This window comes from Ananas comosus, linkage group 5 (assembly GCF_001540865.1).
Source record: "Ananas comosus cultivar F153 linkage group 5, ASM154086v1, whole genome shotgun sequence".
Lineage (NCBI taxonomy): Eukaryota > Viridiplantae > Streptophyta > Magnoliopsida > Poales > Bromeliaceae > Ananas > Ananas comosus.
In genome coordinates this window covers 4669192-4689988 of record NC_033625.1, presented here as the reverse complement: position 1 = coordinate 4689988, position 20797 = coordinate 4669192, and the positions used below count along the sequence as shown (strand labels likewise).

General features: G+C 31.9%; 1 protein-coding gene and 1 pseudogene across 2 annotated transcripts; both read left to right on the top strand.

The window, feature by feature from the left end:
* LOC109709908 lies at window positions 1459–10938 on the top strand (annotated as a pseudogene).
* LOC109709977 lies at window positions 16824–19821 on the top strand. 2 transcript variants are annotated; one of them, XM_020232380.1, is made up of 4 exons: window positions 16824–17169; window positions 17251–17360; window positions 18890–19039; window positions 19120–19821. In XM_020232380.1, the coding sequence occupies exons 1-4, from the start codon at window positions 16929–16931 to the stop codon at window positions 19216–19218; spliced, it is 600 nt and encodes a 199-aa protein (XP_020087969.1). In that variant the 5' UTR covers window positions 16824–16928; the 3' UTR covers window positions 19219–19821. The 2 variants fall into 2 exon arrangements, with proteins under 2 accessions (XP_020087969.1, XP_020087968.1); XM_020232379.1 differs by having other exon boundaries at window positions 17242–17360.

Here is a 20797-nt window from a genome sequence, read left to right as displayed (position 1 = left end):
CAAAATATTAATTAAAAATAATTTAATAAAGTAATAAATTTATTAGCTATTAATGGTTGATCAATATAAATATTAGTTTATGGATAAACACATTAAATTATGAATAATTAATTAGCTAATTAATTATAAGTAATAAGTTAATTAATTACTTTATTATTTAAGCAATAGATAATAATTTAAATATATTAATTATATTAATTAATGACTAATACCATACTTAAAATTAAATTTAGATTTTAATTAAATTTGGGAACAAGCTTGTTCCAGAGAAAGGAGTGGAACGGCCGTTTTAAGCTTATACCGGATTATACCAGTTTATTCCAAAAATTAGAGAATTATTATTTTCAAATGCAAAAATTTACTTTTGGGAACAAAGGGGAAACAATGGCTTTACTCTATTGTTTGTAATTCGCCTACAAATAGTATCATCAACCGTCAAATATTATTGGTATTTGATGAAACCATATTCGCATACATATATTTTTTTTTCCATATGCGAATATTTGTGGGATGCTAAATTTTAAATACCATATTCACTTAAAATGGCAGAATTCGAATATAATCGGCTATTTCTTCGGATTAAGATATAAATTGAATTTTTATTTGAATATTATTTGAATAATAATATATTTATACTAATATGCACAAATGAATATAAATAGAATTAGCAATAATGTAATTAAAATTTTACATTCATTAACTTTTTTTTGGTACATATGCTTTATTAAATAATATTAAGATTTAGCAAGCATAAGATACAATTTTAATACAAAACTGAAAATAAAATAAACGAAAAATACAATAAACAATTTAATCCCCCGCAAAATATATTAACGTCCTCTTTATCTTCATACAAAAAGCAATCATACCTAAATTTATATTTCAAATCTAAATTTATGATTATAATTTAATCTAAATTAACTTTAAATATATATATATATATGTAAATTTAAATAATTTTTATTTCAAACATGATAATTATTATTAAATTAAATTCTACACCTCTTACATATAAGAAAGCACTCTACTTTCAATGCTACACCACCCTCGTTTACATTTTTCTAATACCGTCCCTAGAGCAAGTGGCAAAGGGTTTGGTGATTGGTGTCCGAGATCCAAGTTCGAATCCTAGTTGATTCACATTTTTCAGCTAAGTTTATTTCTAAATAAAATAAACGAAGCGGGTAGCGTGCTACCTATCTCTAAAATATATATATATATATATATATATATATTAAATTTTTGAATATTTGAATCTAAATTCGAATTTGAAATATTCTAATATATCAGTATACCAATCCGAATTCAAAATATTGTAAATTATATTGACTTCCAATTCGAATTTGAATTTTGTGGGATGCATAATTTTGGCATCCGTATTCGCTTCCAGCGTATATTGTAACAACTTTCGCCCCTAATCTCTCTCTACTCTTACCGTTACCGTTTAGCCTGACGTCATATCCTAAAACCTCCGCTCTTCGACTCTTTTAAAACCTCTCCCCCTCTCTCTCTCCATGGCCGCTCCACAAAACCTGCCGCGCCTCACCCCTCTCCTCCTCCCATGCCCCCCGCCGCCGCCGCCGCCGCCGCCGCTCCGGCGCTGCTCCTCCGCCTCCCCCCGCCTCCGCATCCGCATCCGCATCGCCGCCTCCGCCCAGGCGGCGCCACCGTCTCCGCGGCCACCTCCGCCGACCCTCCGCCGCGGCGGCCGCGCCCGCCGACGCCGGCGGATGCGGCGGCAGCTGGGGTGGGATCCGAGTCCTCGACGGTGGACCGGGTCCACGGGGGGAAGAGGAGGAGGAGGAGGGGGGCGGATGTCCGCCGCGACGACGAGGAGGGCGGCGCGGAGGCGGCGCCGCGCGGCGTGAGGGACTACATCGAGCGGTCCAGGGACCTCGTCCGCCCCGACGGCGCGCCCCCGCGCTGGTTCTCCCCGCTCGAGTGCGGCGCCCGCATGAACGGCTCGCCGCTGCTCCTCTTCTTACCCGGTTCCTCTCTCTCTCTCTCTCTCTCTCTCTCTCTCTTTAAATTCCTTTTACTCTTCTTCTAAATGTTTTGGTTTCTTATACAAAAACTTACTGAATGTATGAAATCATTACAAATCCGTGATCTCCTAATTTTAATTTTTTAGATGGAAAACAATATTACTATCGCAGTCGAGAGTGAAAGAAACGGAGGAAACAGTGTTGAATAAAAATAAGTATTTCACGATTCTGAAGTGCTCTAATTCTATAAGGTCCACATTTGCGGTTTAAGTACACTCCTGGGCTATTGCCACATAACGGATTAGGAATATCGTACATCTTCTATTTAAAATTAGTCATTATTTTCATATTTTGTGTGTGTTATTTTAGGGATTGATGGAGTTGGGGTTGGTCTAATCCGGCATCATGAGAGACTAGGGAAGTGAGTGAATAGGGTGATATTAGTTTCTTGTTTTTTTTTTTTTTTTTTTTTTTTGTTTTTTTTGTTTATTCTATCTTTTTCCTTTTTTAGTGTTTGAATTGTGTTGTTATTTGATTGAGTAACATGTCTCTTTCTACAGGATTTTTGACATTTGGTGCCTCCATATCCCAGTAATGGATCGGACACCATTTGAAGGTCTCTCTCTCTCTCTCTCATCCGATTTGTTGACATGTTTGGCTGTAGCAGGATTTGTTAGTGTCCTAGGACAAATTAGGGGTATTAGGATTACTATGAGCTGGATTTATATGTATATATTGGTTTGTTTTTCTTTTTTGATATATTTTGGTGGTGTGATCCCTTTTTCATTCATGTGAAAAAGATTGTGTTCTCCAACTCCACTTTTGGCCATTATAAAATTTCCTTATCACCAACCATCCCTAGTGCAAGTGGCAAAGAATTTGGTGGTTGGTACCCGAAGTTCCAAATTTGAATTCTAATTGATTCACAATTCCAGCTAAATTTACTTCTAAAAGAAATAAACGAAGCGGGTAGCATACTATCTTTTTCTCTTGAAAAAAAGAAAATCCTTATCAATGCCTGTTGGGTCTGGCTTATAAAACAACTTCTCGATTTGAGAAACAAAATTGGCCAATTGGCAATGGCTTATAATACTTCTCTATTTGAGAAACGAAAGTCGGCCATTTGGCAATCAGAAGCCTAAAGTGTTTGCCCATGATTGGAAGTTGAAAGCAGCTTCTTGGTCCTGAAAAAATTGATGCTTTAATTCAAAACTTTTACTTCTTATTGCAGTAGGAAGCTAATAAACGGGTCTTCAAGAAAAGCTTTATATTTTTGTGTTTCATAAAAAATCTTTACTTAAATGGCACTTGTACAGAATCCTCTACTAGACAGCCATTCAAGCGCTAGAAGTCTTTTCATGAATTTCCACTTAGCCTCATTTTTCTTTTTTTTTTTTCCTCTTATTATTTTGGGTGGATTACAGGTCTAATTGAATATGTAGAGAGAACAGTGAAATCAGAAAAATTGAAGTCCCCAGAAAAGCCAATTTATCTCGTTGGTGAATCTATCGGTGCATGCCTTGCTCTTGCTGTAGCAGCACGCAACCCGGATATTGATTTGATACTCATCTTAGCTAATCCAGGTTTAATTACAAATTCTTTTACATTTTCTTTGGTTATTCTTTTGATTGATCAAGTATTCTATGCAGTTAACTCCGTGATTGATCTCATCTTGCAGCGACTTCCTTCCCAAATTCTCAATTGCAATCTCTCTCAGCTTTCTTAGATGCCGTGCCGGAACCACTCCATGTAACCATTCCATATTTCTTTAGTCTTCTTGGAGGTTTGTGTGTGATATATGCTTTAATAACATTTTTTTCCTCTATCTTAGTCTTGCTACTAAAATGTTCTTGTTTTGTTTTAGGTAATTCCATGAGGATGACATCAGCTTATGTAGGAGGCGATCTCTCACTTGAGGAAGCTGTCAGAACATTTTCCGAGAGCCTTAATGTTGCGCTCCCTTTCCTTTCGGTGAGTTTTAGACTGTCATAGATAAGTGAAGAAGTTTGATTTCGGTTCTCACTGAGGATGAGGTTGCATGAATATCCTATTCATTTAAATGCCATCTAATACAGGTTAGTTTTCTCAGTTTCAACTGATATTCTCTTCTTTCGAATCAATTTTGTGCTTCCTTTGCCTTTTCTACATTTGTTGTGTACTACAGGAGCTGAAGTTTTATTTGAATATATCCCAAATTGCAATGAGAAAAATGTTGGCATAATGCTGAGAATTTACTATCTTGCAATATATGATTTTTTTTTTTTTCTTTCATATTCATATATTTCTTACTATGAAATGGAAAATTTATGCACAAGCTTTGTGTTACAGTTTTTGGCCGAAGTTTTACCAAAAGAATCTCTTCTCTGGAAGTTAAGGATGTTAAGATTGGCATCATCTTTTGTCAATTCGCGTCTACATGCAGTGAAAGCTGAAACATTAATACTTGCCAGGTTATTGATACTTTTATATGTTTCCTTTGACAATGTTTTGGCATATCATTGAAGTTTAGTATGACAAACAGAAAAAAGAATTTGGTATATCCATATATTACCAAAAAATATCATTCCTACTTTTCTCTTCTCAGGGTATGTTTGCTTCTTCGTAAAATCACCTTGAAAAAAAATTTCGGTGGAAAAGTAAAATTCCGATGTTTGTTTGCTCATAAAAAATTTTTTCGAAATTTTTTTTCTACGAGTTATGAGGAAAACATCGAAATGAGGGGAAAACTAAAACAAACACGAATGGCGAAAAATCGCAGCATTGCGGAGGGACGGGATCGGCGAGCACAAGGGTCCACGAGGCACATCCCACCTCGTGGACCACCAGAGAGATGTCCACTCCCCCTCTTTTCTTATATATATATATATATATATATAGAATTAGGCTGGAATACTATTAATAGTAAAATGCTCTTTTTGCTATCAAGTTTTTAACCCTTGGATGAAAAATTGTAGGGTCAGGATGATATTAGTCGGTTAGAGTTGAGTGATTCCTCTAGGGTTGAGTGGTCCCCACTGGGTTATAGTATTTAATCCAATGGTTAGAAATAATGAAAAGAGTTGATCCAAAGGCTAAAAAACTGATAGCAACAATGAGATTTTGCTACTAATAGTAGCCCAGTCCAACTCTNAGTCATCTCATAGAATTGAGTTGGTTGTTGGTTGAATAGTACAATCTAACGAGTGAAAATGATCAAAGGATAGATCTAACGGTAGAAAACTCGGTAATATCAAGAACTTAATACTATCGATAGTATAGTAGCCGTACTCTTATATTACATACTTAATTATTGCATAATATATTTTATTTATAAATATAGACTATAATACTAATATATGTAATATGACTAGTTATAGTGCATTTGCGATGCATGTCACTTTTAATTAAATTAAATTTATATTTATATTTCAAATTTAAATAGTTATTGGTGGTATGAGTTTATTTATCAATTAATTTTTTTTCTAATTTTAATTTGTCTTCAAATAAATTTTATATATTTTTAATTTAGTTATATTGTAAATATTTTTCATATGTGTTTTATAATAAATAATTTTTTTTAATTGTATACAAATTTTTAAAATTCGTACTAATTCTAAATTTTAAGTTAATGAATTCATATTTAAATTTATGAATAAAATTCAAAATTTAAAACTAATTTTGAATCCATAATTTGAATATAAATAGTTATTGGAGATCTAGATTTATTTACGAACCCATCCATCTTTCAAATTTGATATATTTATAAATTAATTAATTATTTTTATTTCGAAATACTCTATTTATAAAGCCAAATATCAAAATTTTAAATTAAATATGGATTCACGTTTGAAATTATGAAGCAAACTTAAAATATAAAATCGATTTGATAGGCTTATTTTTTAATCATTCTATTTTTGAAATTTAATTTATTTTTAGTTAGTTAATTGAGAGATAGTGGATATTGTGAATATTTTCCATATATATTTCGTAGAGATTTTCATTTCAATAAAGCACGGAATATTTTTTTTCTGTGGCCTCTTAAAAGTATTTTACAGTAGATATCCTTTGATTGACAGAAATTTGAATAAGTATAATTTTTTTTTTCTATTTGCTCAAATAGAATGTAATATTTTTTCCTACTAAAAAAAATAATTCTATCAACAACCATTTTAATAGCTATCTCAAATCAACATAAATTTATAAATTATATTTATCCAAAAATTTGAATTTTCAAAAAGTAAATTCATCTGTTATATTTTATTCAAAAATATATCATATCTTAATTCAAATTCAAATTGTTGCCGACAATAATTATAAAGTTCTATTTTTTGGTATACATTGAATATTTCTCTATATTTTTGAATTCTGACAAATCTAAAATTCAAATATATATTTTAAACTAAAAGTATCAAAATTTTAATTCATATTTAATTCAAAATGTTACATTCAATTTTAAATTAAATTTATATTTGTATTTTAAATTTAATGTCATTGGTAGGATATGTCTTTTTATTATTTAATTTTTTAAACTTTAATTTATCTCCAAATAAATTTTATAATATATTTCTAATTTAGTTATGGTTTAAATATTTTTTTATAGGTGTTTAACCATATACAATTTTTTTAATGTATTTTTAAATTTAAAATTTGAATTAATTTGAAATTTTAAATTAATAAACTTACATTTAAATTTATGAACACAACTGAAAATTTAAAGTGTATTTTGAATGTGTAATTTTAAAACAAGTAGTTAATTTGTTTTAGTTTTAAATAATCTGTTTATAGCCCAAAATTTAAAATTTAAAATTTAAAATTAATTCCAAATTTTGAATTAAAATAATATTTAAAATTTAAAATATAATTTTGAATGCTACGTGATTTGCAGGCATTACGTTTGAAATTTTTTTTTTTATTTTAGAAAACACGTTGATAGGAGATAAATTTAATTTTATGTATTATGTGAAACGCGTGGATAGAAAATAAATTTAATTTTACGTGATTGGTGGGTCTTACGTAAGGAGATAAATATAATTTTACATATTACGTCATTGGTGAGTAGAAAGGAAATATTTGATAAACGCATAAATATGAGATAACGGATATTGAGGGTATGCGTTGGATGAGATCTAATGGCCAAAACTTTCTCAAATTATTATTTGAAAATTATTTGAAATGAATGGTTGAAAATTACAAGACATGAAAATATTAATAAAAAAAGATAGAGACATATTTGGAAGAGAAAACAATTTAAAAGTCACACTTTTATAAGTAGTATAGATAGATATAGATAATAATTATATATTAATAATATAAAATTATATAAAATAAAAAATATATAATAATTTTTTATTTATATTTTTGTTTCCTTCAAACGGAAATTTTTTTTTTCTTACAAACCAAACACTAGAGAGGCGTAAAATTTATTTTCCTCCGAAATTTTTTTTTATAGTTTTACGTCAAACCAAACAAACCCTTAGCTAAAAAAGAACAATAATGAATGCATAACAAGCAAATCCAAGTTGCGTACACCTTCATAAGTTTTCGGTTATGTCATTTCAATCAATGTTGTTGTTCTGTTCAGAGTGAGGAAAATCTGAAAGTTACCTTAGAATAAGTAGGTCTAAGAATTGATAATTTGCCATCACTATACTCTTGGCCTGATATTGCTATCCTTCTTTTAGTGGGCGGGACGAACTGCTACCTAGCAGAGAAGAAGCTGAAAGGCTTTCTGGTACATTGCCAAATTGCAGAATCCGTCATTTCAAGGATAACGCTCATACAATTTTCTTGGTATGCTTATTACTTCTATATATTGTACTACAACTTTGATATGTTTTACAATCTCTATAAAGTTTGAGGCTCTCATTGATGTGACATATTGGGTTGGTACATTGCTTGCTAACAGCTCCCTATGATCTCTTTTTACAACTAGCTACCTCTTTTTTTTCCCATCGTTTCTTGAATGTTGATTTAGGTCCGTAAGCTATAAAGCAACAAATGTAATATGATTGATCAATATATGTAGAATATCGAATAGATAGTTTTGAGGCCTTTCCTTTTTGCTTCTTGTACCATGTTCAATTTTGAAATTGAACGAAGAAATTTGATAGACATGGTTATATTCATCTTCATATCTCGCAAAATGCATTTTGAGTTTAACAAAAATAAAAATATTAATTCCTGGCTTTATACTTGCATGTTAAGTGCTTATATGAAATATATACCATCTTATACAGGAAGGTGGGATTGATTTGGTGACGATTATAAAGAGAGCTGGTTACTATCGCTGATCAAGGCAGATAGATTACGTATCAGACTATCTATTGGCAACTCCTACCGAGCTCCAGAAGGTTATAGAAGAGTATAGGTACACTAGTATATATATTACTCAACCTCACACTTCTTGTGAAGTAATTGGATATATACTTATCTCGAAATCGCAAATTTCTTAAATTATTTCGAAATTCAGGTTGATCAATTTTGCCTCCAGCCCTGTGATGCTGTCGACTCTAGAAGATGGCAAAATAGTCAGAGGCCTAGAAGGTATCCCTAACGAAGGGCCTGCTATTCTTGTTGGATACCACATGTTCTTGAGCCTAGAGATGGGCCCCTTAGTTACATCCTTCTTGAATGAGAGAGAGATCCTTCTCCGAGTCATCGCACATCCCTTTTTCTTCGCTAGGACTTCGGAGCAGCTTATGCCCGATTCATCTTCGTTTGATGTGTACAGAATTTTGGGTGCTGTTCCTGTCTCAGCCGGCAATCTCTATAGGCTGCTTTCCCAGAAGTGCTTTGTCCTGCTGTATCCAGGAGGCGCGCGAGAAGCTATGCACAGAAAGGTAATTTCTAATCTGGATAATAATTAGGCTAAATTACAGAAAATTTTCCTATCAAAACTCGATTTTTCACTTTCTTTCTAATAATTTAAAAATCTACATTTTGCCCCTTTATAAAATAAAAAATATTCACTTCACCCATTGCCGTTAGTGATCCGTTAGAGTTCTGTTTATAAAATATTATTGTATATTTTTTTATGTCAAGAATGCCATCAGCCTTCTCTCATGTTGTCAAAAATAGTGAGGGGCAAAATAGTCATTTTGCCATTACAGTTTACACCGTACCTCTGTGACCATTTTTCATTTTACAAGGGAGCAAAGTGTAGGTTTTTAAATGACAGGGAGGAAAAGTGAAAAATCGGATTTTGACAGGAAGATTTTATGTAATTTAGTCTAATAATTGATTCTTAAGTTTACTTTACAATTGATTATTTTGGAGTAAACTTTTGTTAATTTGCTTTCAATTATGGTTACTTGCGAAAAAAAAAAAAAAAAAAAAAAAAAAAAAAAAAAGCTGAGATTTTACTATATAACGTTAGACCTTCCTACGTGCAATTTTCTCTTCTGTACATAAAAGCAAGAGTTACACTGTGCATTTTCTAAAACTGCAGGAGGATGTGATCTCCAAGTATTTTTTTGATTGATAATGCTATTGAGCGAACTGTGTGCAACCCAATTCACGTAAAATATAGCACATCTGCTGTGAAGTTTGATTTAGTTTGTTGTTGAGCTTCCGTTGCTTTCAGGGTGAACAATATAAATTATTTTGGCCCGAGCGAGCCGAGTTTGTCAGAATGGCAGCGAGGTTTGGAGCCACAATAATTCCATTTGGTGTCATTGGAGAAGATGATATATGTGAAGTAAGTGCTTGATTAAATTTTCTTTAACAACTATATTGTACTAATAAAATCTCGGTTACATGTTTATCTTTTTGTTGGCTTAATTTGGTCAGCATTATAATTTAAAACTTCTTTTTCCAGCTGTTGTTTGATTATGATGATCTTGTCAAAGTTCCCTTTTATGACATCCTAGACAAGAGGATAAATGAAGCAGCTGTAAGGGTGAGGTATGATGTACTCCATTCTAAACATCATTGGCTATTTTGTTCCATTCTTTGTCCCTTGAAGTTAATTTCAAACGAAAACAAAAATTTCAGTAACAACTTTGTGTTTTCTTAAGTTTGGACCGGTTCTCAAATCTTATTCAATTTCTCTCTCTCTCTCTCTTCTAAAATAGGGCTGATTTTGATGGGGAGCTTGGTAATCAGAATCTTTACCCTCCTGGGCTGTTGCCGAAGATCCCGGGCCGATTTTATTTCCTGTTCGGCAAGCCAATCGAAACAAGAGGTACCTCAACCCTCTCTCCCCAAAAAGAGTTAAAAATAGAAAAAAGAAGAAAAAGTTTAAACATTTGGATAGTTCTGTAGCATCTTGATATCGCATGTTCGTCCATCTTGATAGCTCTGCAGCACTTTTGTCCCGCACTATTCCACCAATACTCCATGAAATTGCTATATCTGTTGGGAATATTTAGATGGAAAGAATATCTGCTACTATGCTCTCTGCATTCTTTGATCAAACACCGACGGTTTGCGTATTACCAAGTAGGAAGATCTTGAATGCAAAGCTTGATTGGGTTTGACCCTGATTAGATTGAACAAAAACATTTATACAAACAATTTGATCCTGATCACAACTATTACTTGCTTGTTGAATGAAGGGAGAAAACAGGAGCTGAGAGATAAAGCGAAAGCTCAGGAGCTGTATAGGGATGTGAAGTGTGAGGTGGAGAGGTGTCTTGCTTTCCTTCAGGAGAAGAGAGAGAAAGACCCCTACAGGAACATATTCCCAAGGACTCTTTTTCAGCTCATTAATGGGTTCAATGTAGAAGTGCCCACATTTGACCTCTAATCACACGCCTTCTTTGATTTGCAATTATTTGGTAATGTTCATCCTGATTCATTATTTGTACATTGCTTCATAAACATCATTGTTATGTTCTTTTTCACAAATCCAATGTATGATGATAATTGATTCATGTTTGTGACTGTGCTGGACATCCAGAAGTTTGGTGAAACTTGTAGATTCGGTGCACAAAATGGTATGCGATTAATTTATTTGAAGATCAATTTTCCTCAATTTTGTTTTAATTTGGTTTAATGTTCCTCCAAATTATCAAACTAACAACTTCAATATAGATATAAAAAAGGGGTAAATTTCAAATACCATCCATGTAGTTTTGTACGTTCTCATTTTAGTATGTTATGATTTAAAATATATCAATTTAGTATTCTATGATTTCATTTTTTTTCTTTTCGTCACCTCTTTTGTTAACTTTTTGTTAAATTATGTATAAAAAATTTCAGATACCCTATCTATAGTTTTTCAAATATTCACTTTAATATCCTTTAATATTAACTCTCTTACTGATTTAATAAAAAAAATTAGTGGGGGAGATAATAAAAAGAGAAAAATAAAATTATAGGGTATAAAAGTGATATATTTTAAATCACAGTATATTAACGTGAGAAAGTGTGAAAGTACAGAAATATTATTTAAAATTTTTGTAAAATAATATAATATATTAATAGTTCAAGCGATCAGAGAAAAATTATTAACTTTAGGGGAGATGAAAAGGTTGGTTTTGTATTTAGAAAGATAAAAAAAGTGAGGACACGAATGCATCATGGNCAAATTGATAATCGGCACCGTTGAAGTTGATCTACACAATTAGAAATGTTTAGAAACCAAATTTTGTAATATTTAAAAATTATTATCAAGTTCATTTTAAGAGTTGAAAAATGAACAATCATAAATGAATAACCTTCTTAAAATAGAGGTTAGACTTTCTCAGTTCGTAATCAGAGTTATCAAATATTATTTAAATAGTGTAAAGAATTTTCTATCAAAAATTCAAACAATTTGGATTGCTCTACACCGTTAAACAAGCAAACGGCTCATATAGACCGTAAAAAATTGTCGATTTTACAACACTTTGATCACCATGTAAATCATTATTAAAATTTATGAAATTTAGCTTCTAAACATTTCAAATATTCTAGATCAACTTCAACGGCTCCGATCATCGATTCGGAATCTCGATCATCAAGAACAACTTGATAGGACAAGGGTCCCAGTCCTATTAATAGGATAGTAGTCGGACCCTATATGGCTAATGCTACTATCCTATTAATAGGATAGCAGCACTTGTCCTATCAAGTTGTTCTTGATGATCGAGATTCCGAATCGATGATCGGAGCTGTTGAAGTTGATTTAGAATATTTGAAATATCTAGAAGCTAAATTTCATAAATTTTGATAATGGTTTACATGGTGATCAAAGTGTCGTAAAATCAACAATTTTTGACGGTCTATATGAACCGTTTGCTTGTTTAACGGTGTAGAGCAATCCAAATTGCTTGAATTTTTGATAGAAAATTCTTTATACTATTTAAATAACGTTTGATAACTCTGATTACGAACTGAGAAAGTCTAACCTCTATTTTAAAAAGATTATTCATTTATGACCATTCATTTTTCAACTCTTAAAATGAATTTGATAATGATTTTTAAATATTACAAAATTTGGTTTCTAAACATTTCTAATTGTGTAGATCAACTTCAACGGTACTGATTATTAATTTGAAGTTCCGATCATTCAAATCGACTTGATAGGACAAGGGTCCCAATCCTATTAATAGGATAGTTGCCGGACCCTATATATATATATATATTATTTTCCCATGTTAACTCCAAACGGTCCCTATTGTTTAGTGATACAGTCCTAAAAGAAAGAAATCGGAAAAAAGGCACATGTCCTTTTCGGCTAGGGGTGTAGCGCGGCTCACATTATCCGGATCAAAAGCGACCGGCCGGTCCGGATCTTTTTAANCGGTCCGGATCTTTTTAAGCCTCGAGCTCAGCACGGCCCTCCGGCAAGAAAGGAACGAACTACGACGGTCCAAACTATGCTCTAAATCAGCTCCTAATTTTTTTATTTTAAAAATATATAATTTTAAAAATATATATAATTTAAAAATATGAAAGATCAAAATGTTCCTATTTAAATTGCTATTTTGATTAAAAAATTTAAAAATTATTCTAAAATAACAAATATTTTAATCATTTAAAAAAAATAAATAAGTTTATTATAAAAACCGCACCAATTAGTTTTTTGTAATTGACTTTGGCATAATTTAGGTGAAGTCAATTACACCTTCGTTTAGAAGCGCAGTTATTTATTTATTTATTTTTTTGGCTAAATTACATAAAATTCTCCTGTCAAAACTCGATTTTTCACTTTTTCTTTCTATCATTTAAAAATCTATACTTTGCCATCTTATAAATTGAAAAATGTTCACTTCGCCCCTTACAGTTAGTAATCCGTTAGGATTCCGTTTATAAAATATTATTATATATTTTTTATGCCAAAAATGCCCTCAGTCTTCCCTCCTGTGAACATGGTAAAAGGCAAAATTGTGAGGGGCAAAATGATTATTTTATCATCACAGTCTCACACCGTACCCCTGTGAATATTTTTTATTTTACAAGAGGGTAAAATGATTATTTTATCATTACAGTCTCACACCGTACCCCCTGTGAATATTTTTTATTTTACAAGAGGGTAAAGTGTAGGTTTTTAAATTACAGGGGGGAAAGTGAAAAATTGAATTTTGACGGGAGAGTTTTATGTAATTTAGCCTTTTTTTTTTCAAAATAAACCAAGTAACAAAAGTGAGCATTTACGATAAAAATCACTTTGCTCTTCATTTTCGGTGAAATAAATATGCCCATAATTTTGCATCTTAAGAGTTTTCGAGTATTAATGGAAGAAAAATACAACTACACTAATTTATTGTCGTTGCATCCATGCATTGATAATGATGATCTAGGAAAGGAAATATTTTAGGAATATTGTTGATGATGCAACTTATATCATAACTCATAGATTAGATTAGATTAAATTAGATTAAATATATCATATTAGTTAAAACGTTAGATTAAATAATTTAATTTGATATTATTTTTTTTGTCAGAGTATGTTCACTATGCCAGATTCAATTTGACGAATCAATTAAATTAGATATAAATATATTCGGTAGATTAGGTTTGATTAGGTGAGATTATATAAATTATATAATTTATATAATATTTACAAAGTACATCAATAAATATTTTAAGAAATACTATACCTCTACAGAGAATAAACAAAAGAAAATTAAATTATACGGATCCTATAATGTTTCTTTAGGTAACTATACGCAAACATAGTAAAATTTTAAAATTGTATTAGATTTTAGTTTAGGTTGTGCGTGGAATTTTTTTTATAAATAATCCTATCGATTTTTATATTTATAAAAATATTTTTTTTAAAAAAAATAATTATAAAAATAGATCTCTAAATGCGGTGAATGATTCACCTCATTTATAACTCCTCATTATGAATAGAAAAATAATAAAAGCGGTGAACTATTACCGTTTTTACCATCATAGTAATATAGAAAGAAGTGAGAAAAAGAAAGAAAGCGGTGAATGGTTCACAACTTTTAAATGCGGTGAACCATTCACCGCTTTTATAGAACTATATTTATAAATAAAAATTTAACAAGTTTAATTTTAGAATAAAATTTTAGGATAAGACTATTGCACTAAAAAACCCTTGTGCGTGCATGTGTCACGCATGAGCTTATTCTATTCAATTTCGTGGGGCCCATGTCTCTTCTGTATTTCATTCTGAGCTGTCTAGTGAAGGGATCCGCGCGATGCGACGGGTTGGTTTAGCAAAAATAAATAAATATATAAGTTTTAAAAACTAGCACAAAAAGATAAAAAAACAAGATTAAAAAAATTAAAAAAATAAAAATAGTAGAGGTTTTGTTCAATTAGTAATTTAATTCTAGTAAAGAATATGTTAAACTATTTAATAAAAATCATATTTTAGATATTTCAAAAAATTTTAAATATAAAATTGACCGCTTACTAGATCATAAATATAATATTAAAATTTGATATTTCTCGCCGAACCCTCTCTGTTCTAATGCCATGTTGCATGTTTGAACTGAAAATTCAAAGAGTATATAGAATATAGATAGATAGATTATATAGATAGTAATAATAATAATAATAAGTATATTTTATGTTATTTTAATTAATATTTTTTTGCAAAATCAAGAGTTATAAATTTGAGCTTTTATTTTAAATTTTAGATTAAATTACAAAAAAAAATTAATAAATACTTTTTTTCTCTTTCCTTCTTGACATTCAAAAATCTATATGTTACTTCTCAACATTTTAAGTTATTATATTTAGTCTCCCTCCGTTAAAATTCTATCACTATTCTATCTATCTCTTATAACGAAAATAATCTTCAAAATAATAGAAATATATTAAAAAATTATTTTTTTATAGAAAAAGTAAGAATAGTTTGATGATTTTGCCTTATTCATTAACGTCGTACATTTCTGAAATTATTTATGAAATTTTAAGAGATCAAAATATAGATTTTTGAAAGTCAANTAAGTATAGTAGCCCCAGCCTATATATATATATATATATATATATATATATATATATATAGAACTATGCTATTAATAGCACAAAGTCATTGGTGCTACCAAATTTTTGGCCATTGGATTAAGAGAAGTGTGGTTAGGATGATGTGGGTCCCGTAGGGTTGAGTGGGTGGTTGGTTGAATAGTATGATATAACGGGTGAAAATGATCAAAAGGGTAGATCTAACGGCGGAAAAATTGGTAGCACCAAGTGCTTCGTGCTATTAATAGCATAGTAGCCGGACTCTATATATATATATATATATAGTGCGTCTAGTATGCTTCTGGATGCACGGAGTGCTCCGTGCTTCTAAGTTATTTTCGATGTTGGGACTTTTGAATCGACGATCAGCTCTGTCAGACTTGATCTAGAATATTTTAAGTATCTAGAAAATAAATTTTGCGATTTTTTAATATCATTTGCCTAGTGATCGAAGTGGGTCAAAATCAACGGCTGAAAATAAAAATCTTACAAAATATAATAATATGATATTAAAATTTTAAATCAAAAATATTGATCTTGTTTTATATAGTATAAAGAATTTTCTATCAAAATTTCACGTGATTTGAATATTTCTACATCGTTAAACTTACAAACGGCTCACTTCAGCCATTCAAATTTGTTGATTTTGAGCCCATTCGACTACTAGGCAAATGATATCGAAAAATAATAAAATTTATTTTCTAGGTACTCCAAATACTCTAAATCAAGTATAACGGAGCCGATCGACAATTCGAAAGTCGCAACATCGAAAACGAGCTGGAAGCACGGAAGGCTTCGTGCTTCCGATAGCATAGTAGCCTCACTCTATATATATATATAGAATTATGCTACTATACTATCAATAGTATCAAGCCTTTGGTACTATCGAGTTTTTGGCCGTTGGATAAAAGGATGTGCAGTTAGGATGATAGTCGTCCCCTAGGGTTGAGTTGGTGGTTGGTTTAATAGTATAATCTAACGGGTGGAAATGATCAAAAGGTAGATCTAACGGTAGAAAACTCAATAGTACCAAGGGCTTGGTACTATCGATAGTATAGTAGGTAGAATTATGCTATATATATATATATATATAGAGAGAGAGAGAGAGAGAGAGAGAGAGAGAGAGAGAGAGAGAGTTGGACTGGGCTACTATTAGTAGCAAAATCCCATTGTTGCTACTAGTTTTTTAGCCTTTGGATCAACTCTTTTCATCATTTCTAACCATTGGATTAAATACTATAACCCAGTGGGGAACACTCAACCCTAGGGGGACCACTCAACTCTAACTGACTAATATCATCCTAACCCTACAATTTTTCATCCAAAGGTTAAAAACTTGATGGCAAAAAAAGGGTTTTACTATTAATAGTATTCCAGTCTAATTCTATTTATATATCTATAAACTCTAATGAATCCCCGTTTTCTTTTGTCCACGTGGCAACATTAGCTTAATCTAATCTTCTGTGGGCCCTACCTGTCATCTTAAGGCACTCTAATCTTCCTTGCTTCGTCTTCCACCCTCGGCTCCTTCGCTCGCTCCTCTAGGTGCCGCTCCGACTCCTGTTCCCTCTCTGGACGGATTGTTGGGCTGGGTTCATGGCTGGACTTCTTGGCGTCGCGTCCGTTCCCTTTGGCGACGCTTCGTTTCATTCGCCCCCTAGATGCCGCTCTGACTCCTATTCCCTCTCCGGATGGAGTGTTGGGCCGAATTCATGGTTGTCCCTTCTTCCGGTCGCGTCGTTCCTATTGGCGGCGCTTCGTTTCGGCTTATTCATTCCCTCCGGTCGCGAAAATGGCTCGGATTCATCCTCCGTGGTCCCTTCTTGCTGCCTATATAGTATGTCTCTGTAAAAATTTTATTTGCAAAAAAAAAACCCTATTTCTCTCTTTCTGATTTTTTCCATCTCAGATTTGGTAGCGAGACCTCCGCGGCCTTCGATTTCACCTCCGCGGGCTTTGATTTCACCTCCGGGAAGCGAATCGAGCAGAAGCTTCTCGATTACAATCAAGAGGCCGAGCGGTTCCGAGGTGAGAAAAGGAAAAAACTCCCTCTTTTGATGTTCCTCTTTTGCTATTCGGTTTTAGAATTTAAACAATTTTATCAAAATCCCTTTTTTGTTGCTCCTCACAATTATAAAAATGGCATATAGTTGAATATATATATGAATTTTCAGAGTTTTGTGTGTATTTAATTTCTAAAAAGGTTAGGTTTTGTTTTGTTTTGTTTTGTTTTGTTTTTTAATATGCTCTTCTTCGTCAGGACACCCTGCAATGTGCTCAAATGGTGATTGAATTTTTAATTCATTTTTGCACTATATACTGGTTTTTAAACTCTTATTTTTACAAAACAGTTAAAACCTCTTTTGATGTTCCTCTTTTGCTATTCGGTTGTAGAATTTAAACAATTTTATCAAAATCCTTTTTTTGTTGCTCCTCGCAATTATAAAAATGGCATATAGTTGAATATATATATGAATTTTCAGAGTTTTGTGTGTATTTAATTTCTAAAAAGGTTAGGTTTTGTTTTGTTTTGTTTTGTTTTGTTTTTTAATATGCTCTTCTTCGTCAGGACACCCTGCAAGGTGCTCAAATGGTGATTGAATTTTTAATTCATTTTTGCACTATATACTGGTTTTTAAACTCTTATTTTTACAAAACAGTTAAAATATATTTATAACATATAATTATTTTGGACCAACTATACAATTCCTAACTAGAGAAGAACTGTACACAATGCATAATGGTAAGAAGCTATATAGGCGTGCGGATTAGCTGTATATTTCTATTTGTTTTTTCATGTTCATCCACAGTTTGCTAAATTTGAATTTTTTAGTGCTGTGGAGTGGTAATTTTTTGATTTATCATTGGCCCTGGACCGCATGCTATATATCACAATGCTTTCGCATATGATTTGTTTGCAAAATAAATTATATATATGTATTGAATTTTTTTTATATTATCTTTGCAACAAATAATACTAATCCCATTTGATTTATTTTGGTCATGAATAACTCTACAAACATGTTACTTTACTCAACATTCTTGCAATGAACCCAACTTCTGTTGGTTTTGCAACTTTCAGCAAGTTTTTGTCCTTGAATTGTATATGTCCCTATTTAATAATTTACCATTTTAGTTTCTCTCATCACCCTTAAGAGTTTCGTTTTTAAATTTTTTTTAATGACCATCAATAGTTTGAACTAGCCAAATTATGCAAGTTTGCGAATTTGTTTCATCACCAATTTTGATATAATTACGTATTATTTCTAATATCAGGTCCATGCTGCAGAATCGATTGGAGCGCATAAATTGATAAGTAATCTCCTTACTTTTCATCATTTTTTGTGTTTACGACCTGATTGTGCTTTATGTTTTTTCTGAATCGAAGTTGTGAGCTATGATTTTTGTGTCAAATGCTGCGAATTCTTAGTTCTCTGTTGAGTATTTAGATCCTGACATATCAACTCCATGTTGGAGAATCAATAGGAGCTCATAAATTGATAAATAATCTCCTTACTTTTCATTATTTTTTGTGTTTATGGTCTGATTTTCGACAGGTTGAGGACGACTTGAAGCGAGGGGTTTCGGGGGCAGTTCCAATTCCACCCGATGATGCTGGAAAAGAGGAAGTGATCAATTCCTTAGTCGCTAATGTCGAAGCCATGATCAAAGCAGATCGAAAAATCACATCACTTAAACAACTGCAGGTAGTAGCAAATGTAACTTGGTCTCAGTAGAACATAGCTGACAGCTGTTAGAGATGTCTTATTTTCATGCTGACATGCAGGGCCATATATGGAGGACAAGATTTCAGAACAAGGAACTGCAGGGGGTTGTTTATGATGATGTTCCTGAGGCTCTTAGAGGTGGCATGCTAATGGAATAAAGGTAACTATTTTAGTTGATCTTAGTGATTATATATCTCTTTGGTTTTATGTATAACTTTTGTTAACTGAGTCTGCTAATCGAATAATCGGATTATGCTTGACCAATATAACCTGCACACAATTAAATCAAAACACCATCTAAGTATAAACATCGATTTAGAGTGCTTTGATAATATAATATTTGTTGATTAACCCATATGCCTTCATGCTTGCGAACGCCTGGTTCATCATTACCATGCTCGCCGATTGACTCGTCACGATCGTGGTTCCTCTTTATAACGAAACCGAATGTTTTGGAGGTGAAAAAAGATCCCTTTTTTGATGCTCCTCACAATTATAAAAATAGCCTATAGTTGAAGAGGTCACAACATTTTTCTTTTTTTTTAACATCTTAATGCTGCTAATCATAATGCTTTCAAACCGCTCACTTGGATCTGTAAAAAGAGCTTCTCTGTGAAACTTAATCGTGTACATCTCATTCTCTCAAGGTGTTTTGTTAATAGTCCAATTTTGGATCTCTCGGACATTCTTGAAGTGTGTATCTTACTAATACAATAGAATTTGTTTTTATATCTTTGCACTTTAACATTTTTTAGCTGTCATACCTTTGCCATTTTAAAATACTTCATTTGGAACTTTTTGATTTATCTATGTATCAATACAGTTTTATTGGCCGGTGCCAATATGATGATGTCAAGGTTGAATTTTGTTCAAGTTGTCATAGTAATCTGACTTTTTAAGCTCATTATACATTCAATTAATATCAAATTATCGTATTAGTCTATCATTACTTCGGTTCGAACAAATTTTCAACCAATAAATCTATCGGTCGAAGCTAAAATCTTCCTTTGCTAATTCGGCTATGTTTCTGTTATTCCTGTTCATCCGCAGTTTACTGAATCTGAACTTTTTATGCTGTAAAATGGTAATTTTTTATTTATTATTGGGCCTAGACCACATGCTATATATATATATATATATATATATATATATATATATATATATATATATATTGAGTAGGAACGTTTTGATTTGTCTATGTATCAATGCAGTTATATTGGTTGGTTTTAAGTTTCAAATGCTTCTTCCTTTTTGCCTATTGTACGTAAGCTGATTAAATTGCTTTAAGCCCTCTTTATTTAGGAATTTGTGCACTGATAGGATGTGTCGCTTTTTTTTTCGCAAACTTATGAGGTATTTTTAGATTTTTTTTTTTAATCATTATATATTTTCAAGTCTTGACAAAGAAAAAATTTTACTACAACAATATTTACCCGCCGCATCGCGCGGGGTATCCACACTAGTATAAAATTATGCTGCTATACTATCAATAGTACCAAGCCTTTGGTACTATTGAGTTTTCGGTTGTTGGATGAAAAGATGTGCGGTTTGGATGATAGTAGTCCCCTACGGTTGAGTGGGTGGTTGGTTTAATAGTATAATCTAACGGATGGAAATAATCAAAAGGTAGATCTAACGGTAGAAAACTCAATAGTACTAAAGGCTTGGTACTATCGATAGTATAGTAGCTGGACTCATATATATATATATATATATATATATATATATATATATATA

Excerpts from the sequence above, each read along its gene's own strand:
- LOC109709977 (XM_020232379.1), top strand. The coding sequence starts at position 16,929 with ATGGCTGGACTTCTTGGCGTCGCGTCCGTTCCCTTTGGCGACGCTTCG. Across the intron at positions 17,170-17,241 it reads CCCTTCTTGCTGCCTATATA|ATTTGGTAGCGAGACCTCCG; the intron begins GTATGTCTCTGT and ends TTTCCATCTCAG. Across the intron at positions 19,040-19,119 it reads CATCACTTAAACAACTGCAG|GGCCATATATGGAGGACAAG; the intron begins GTAGTAGCAAAT and ends GCTGACATGCAG.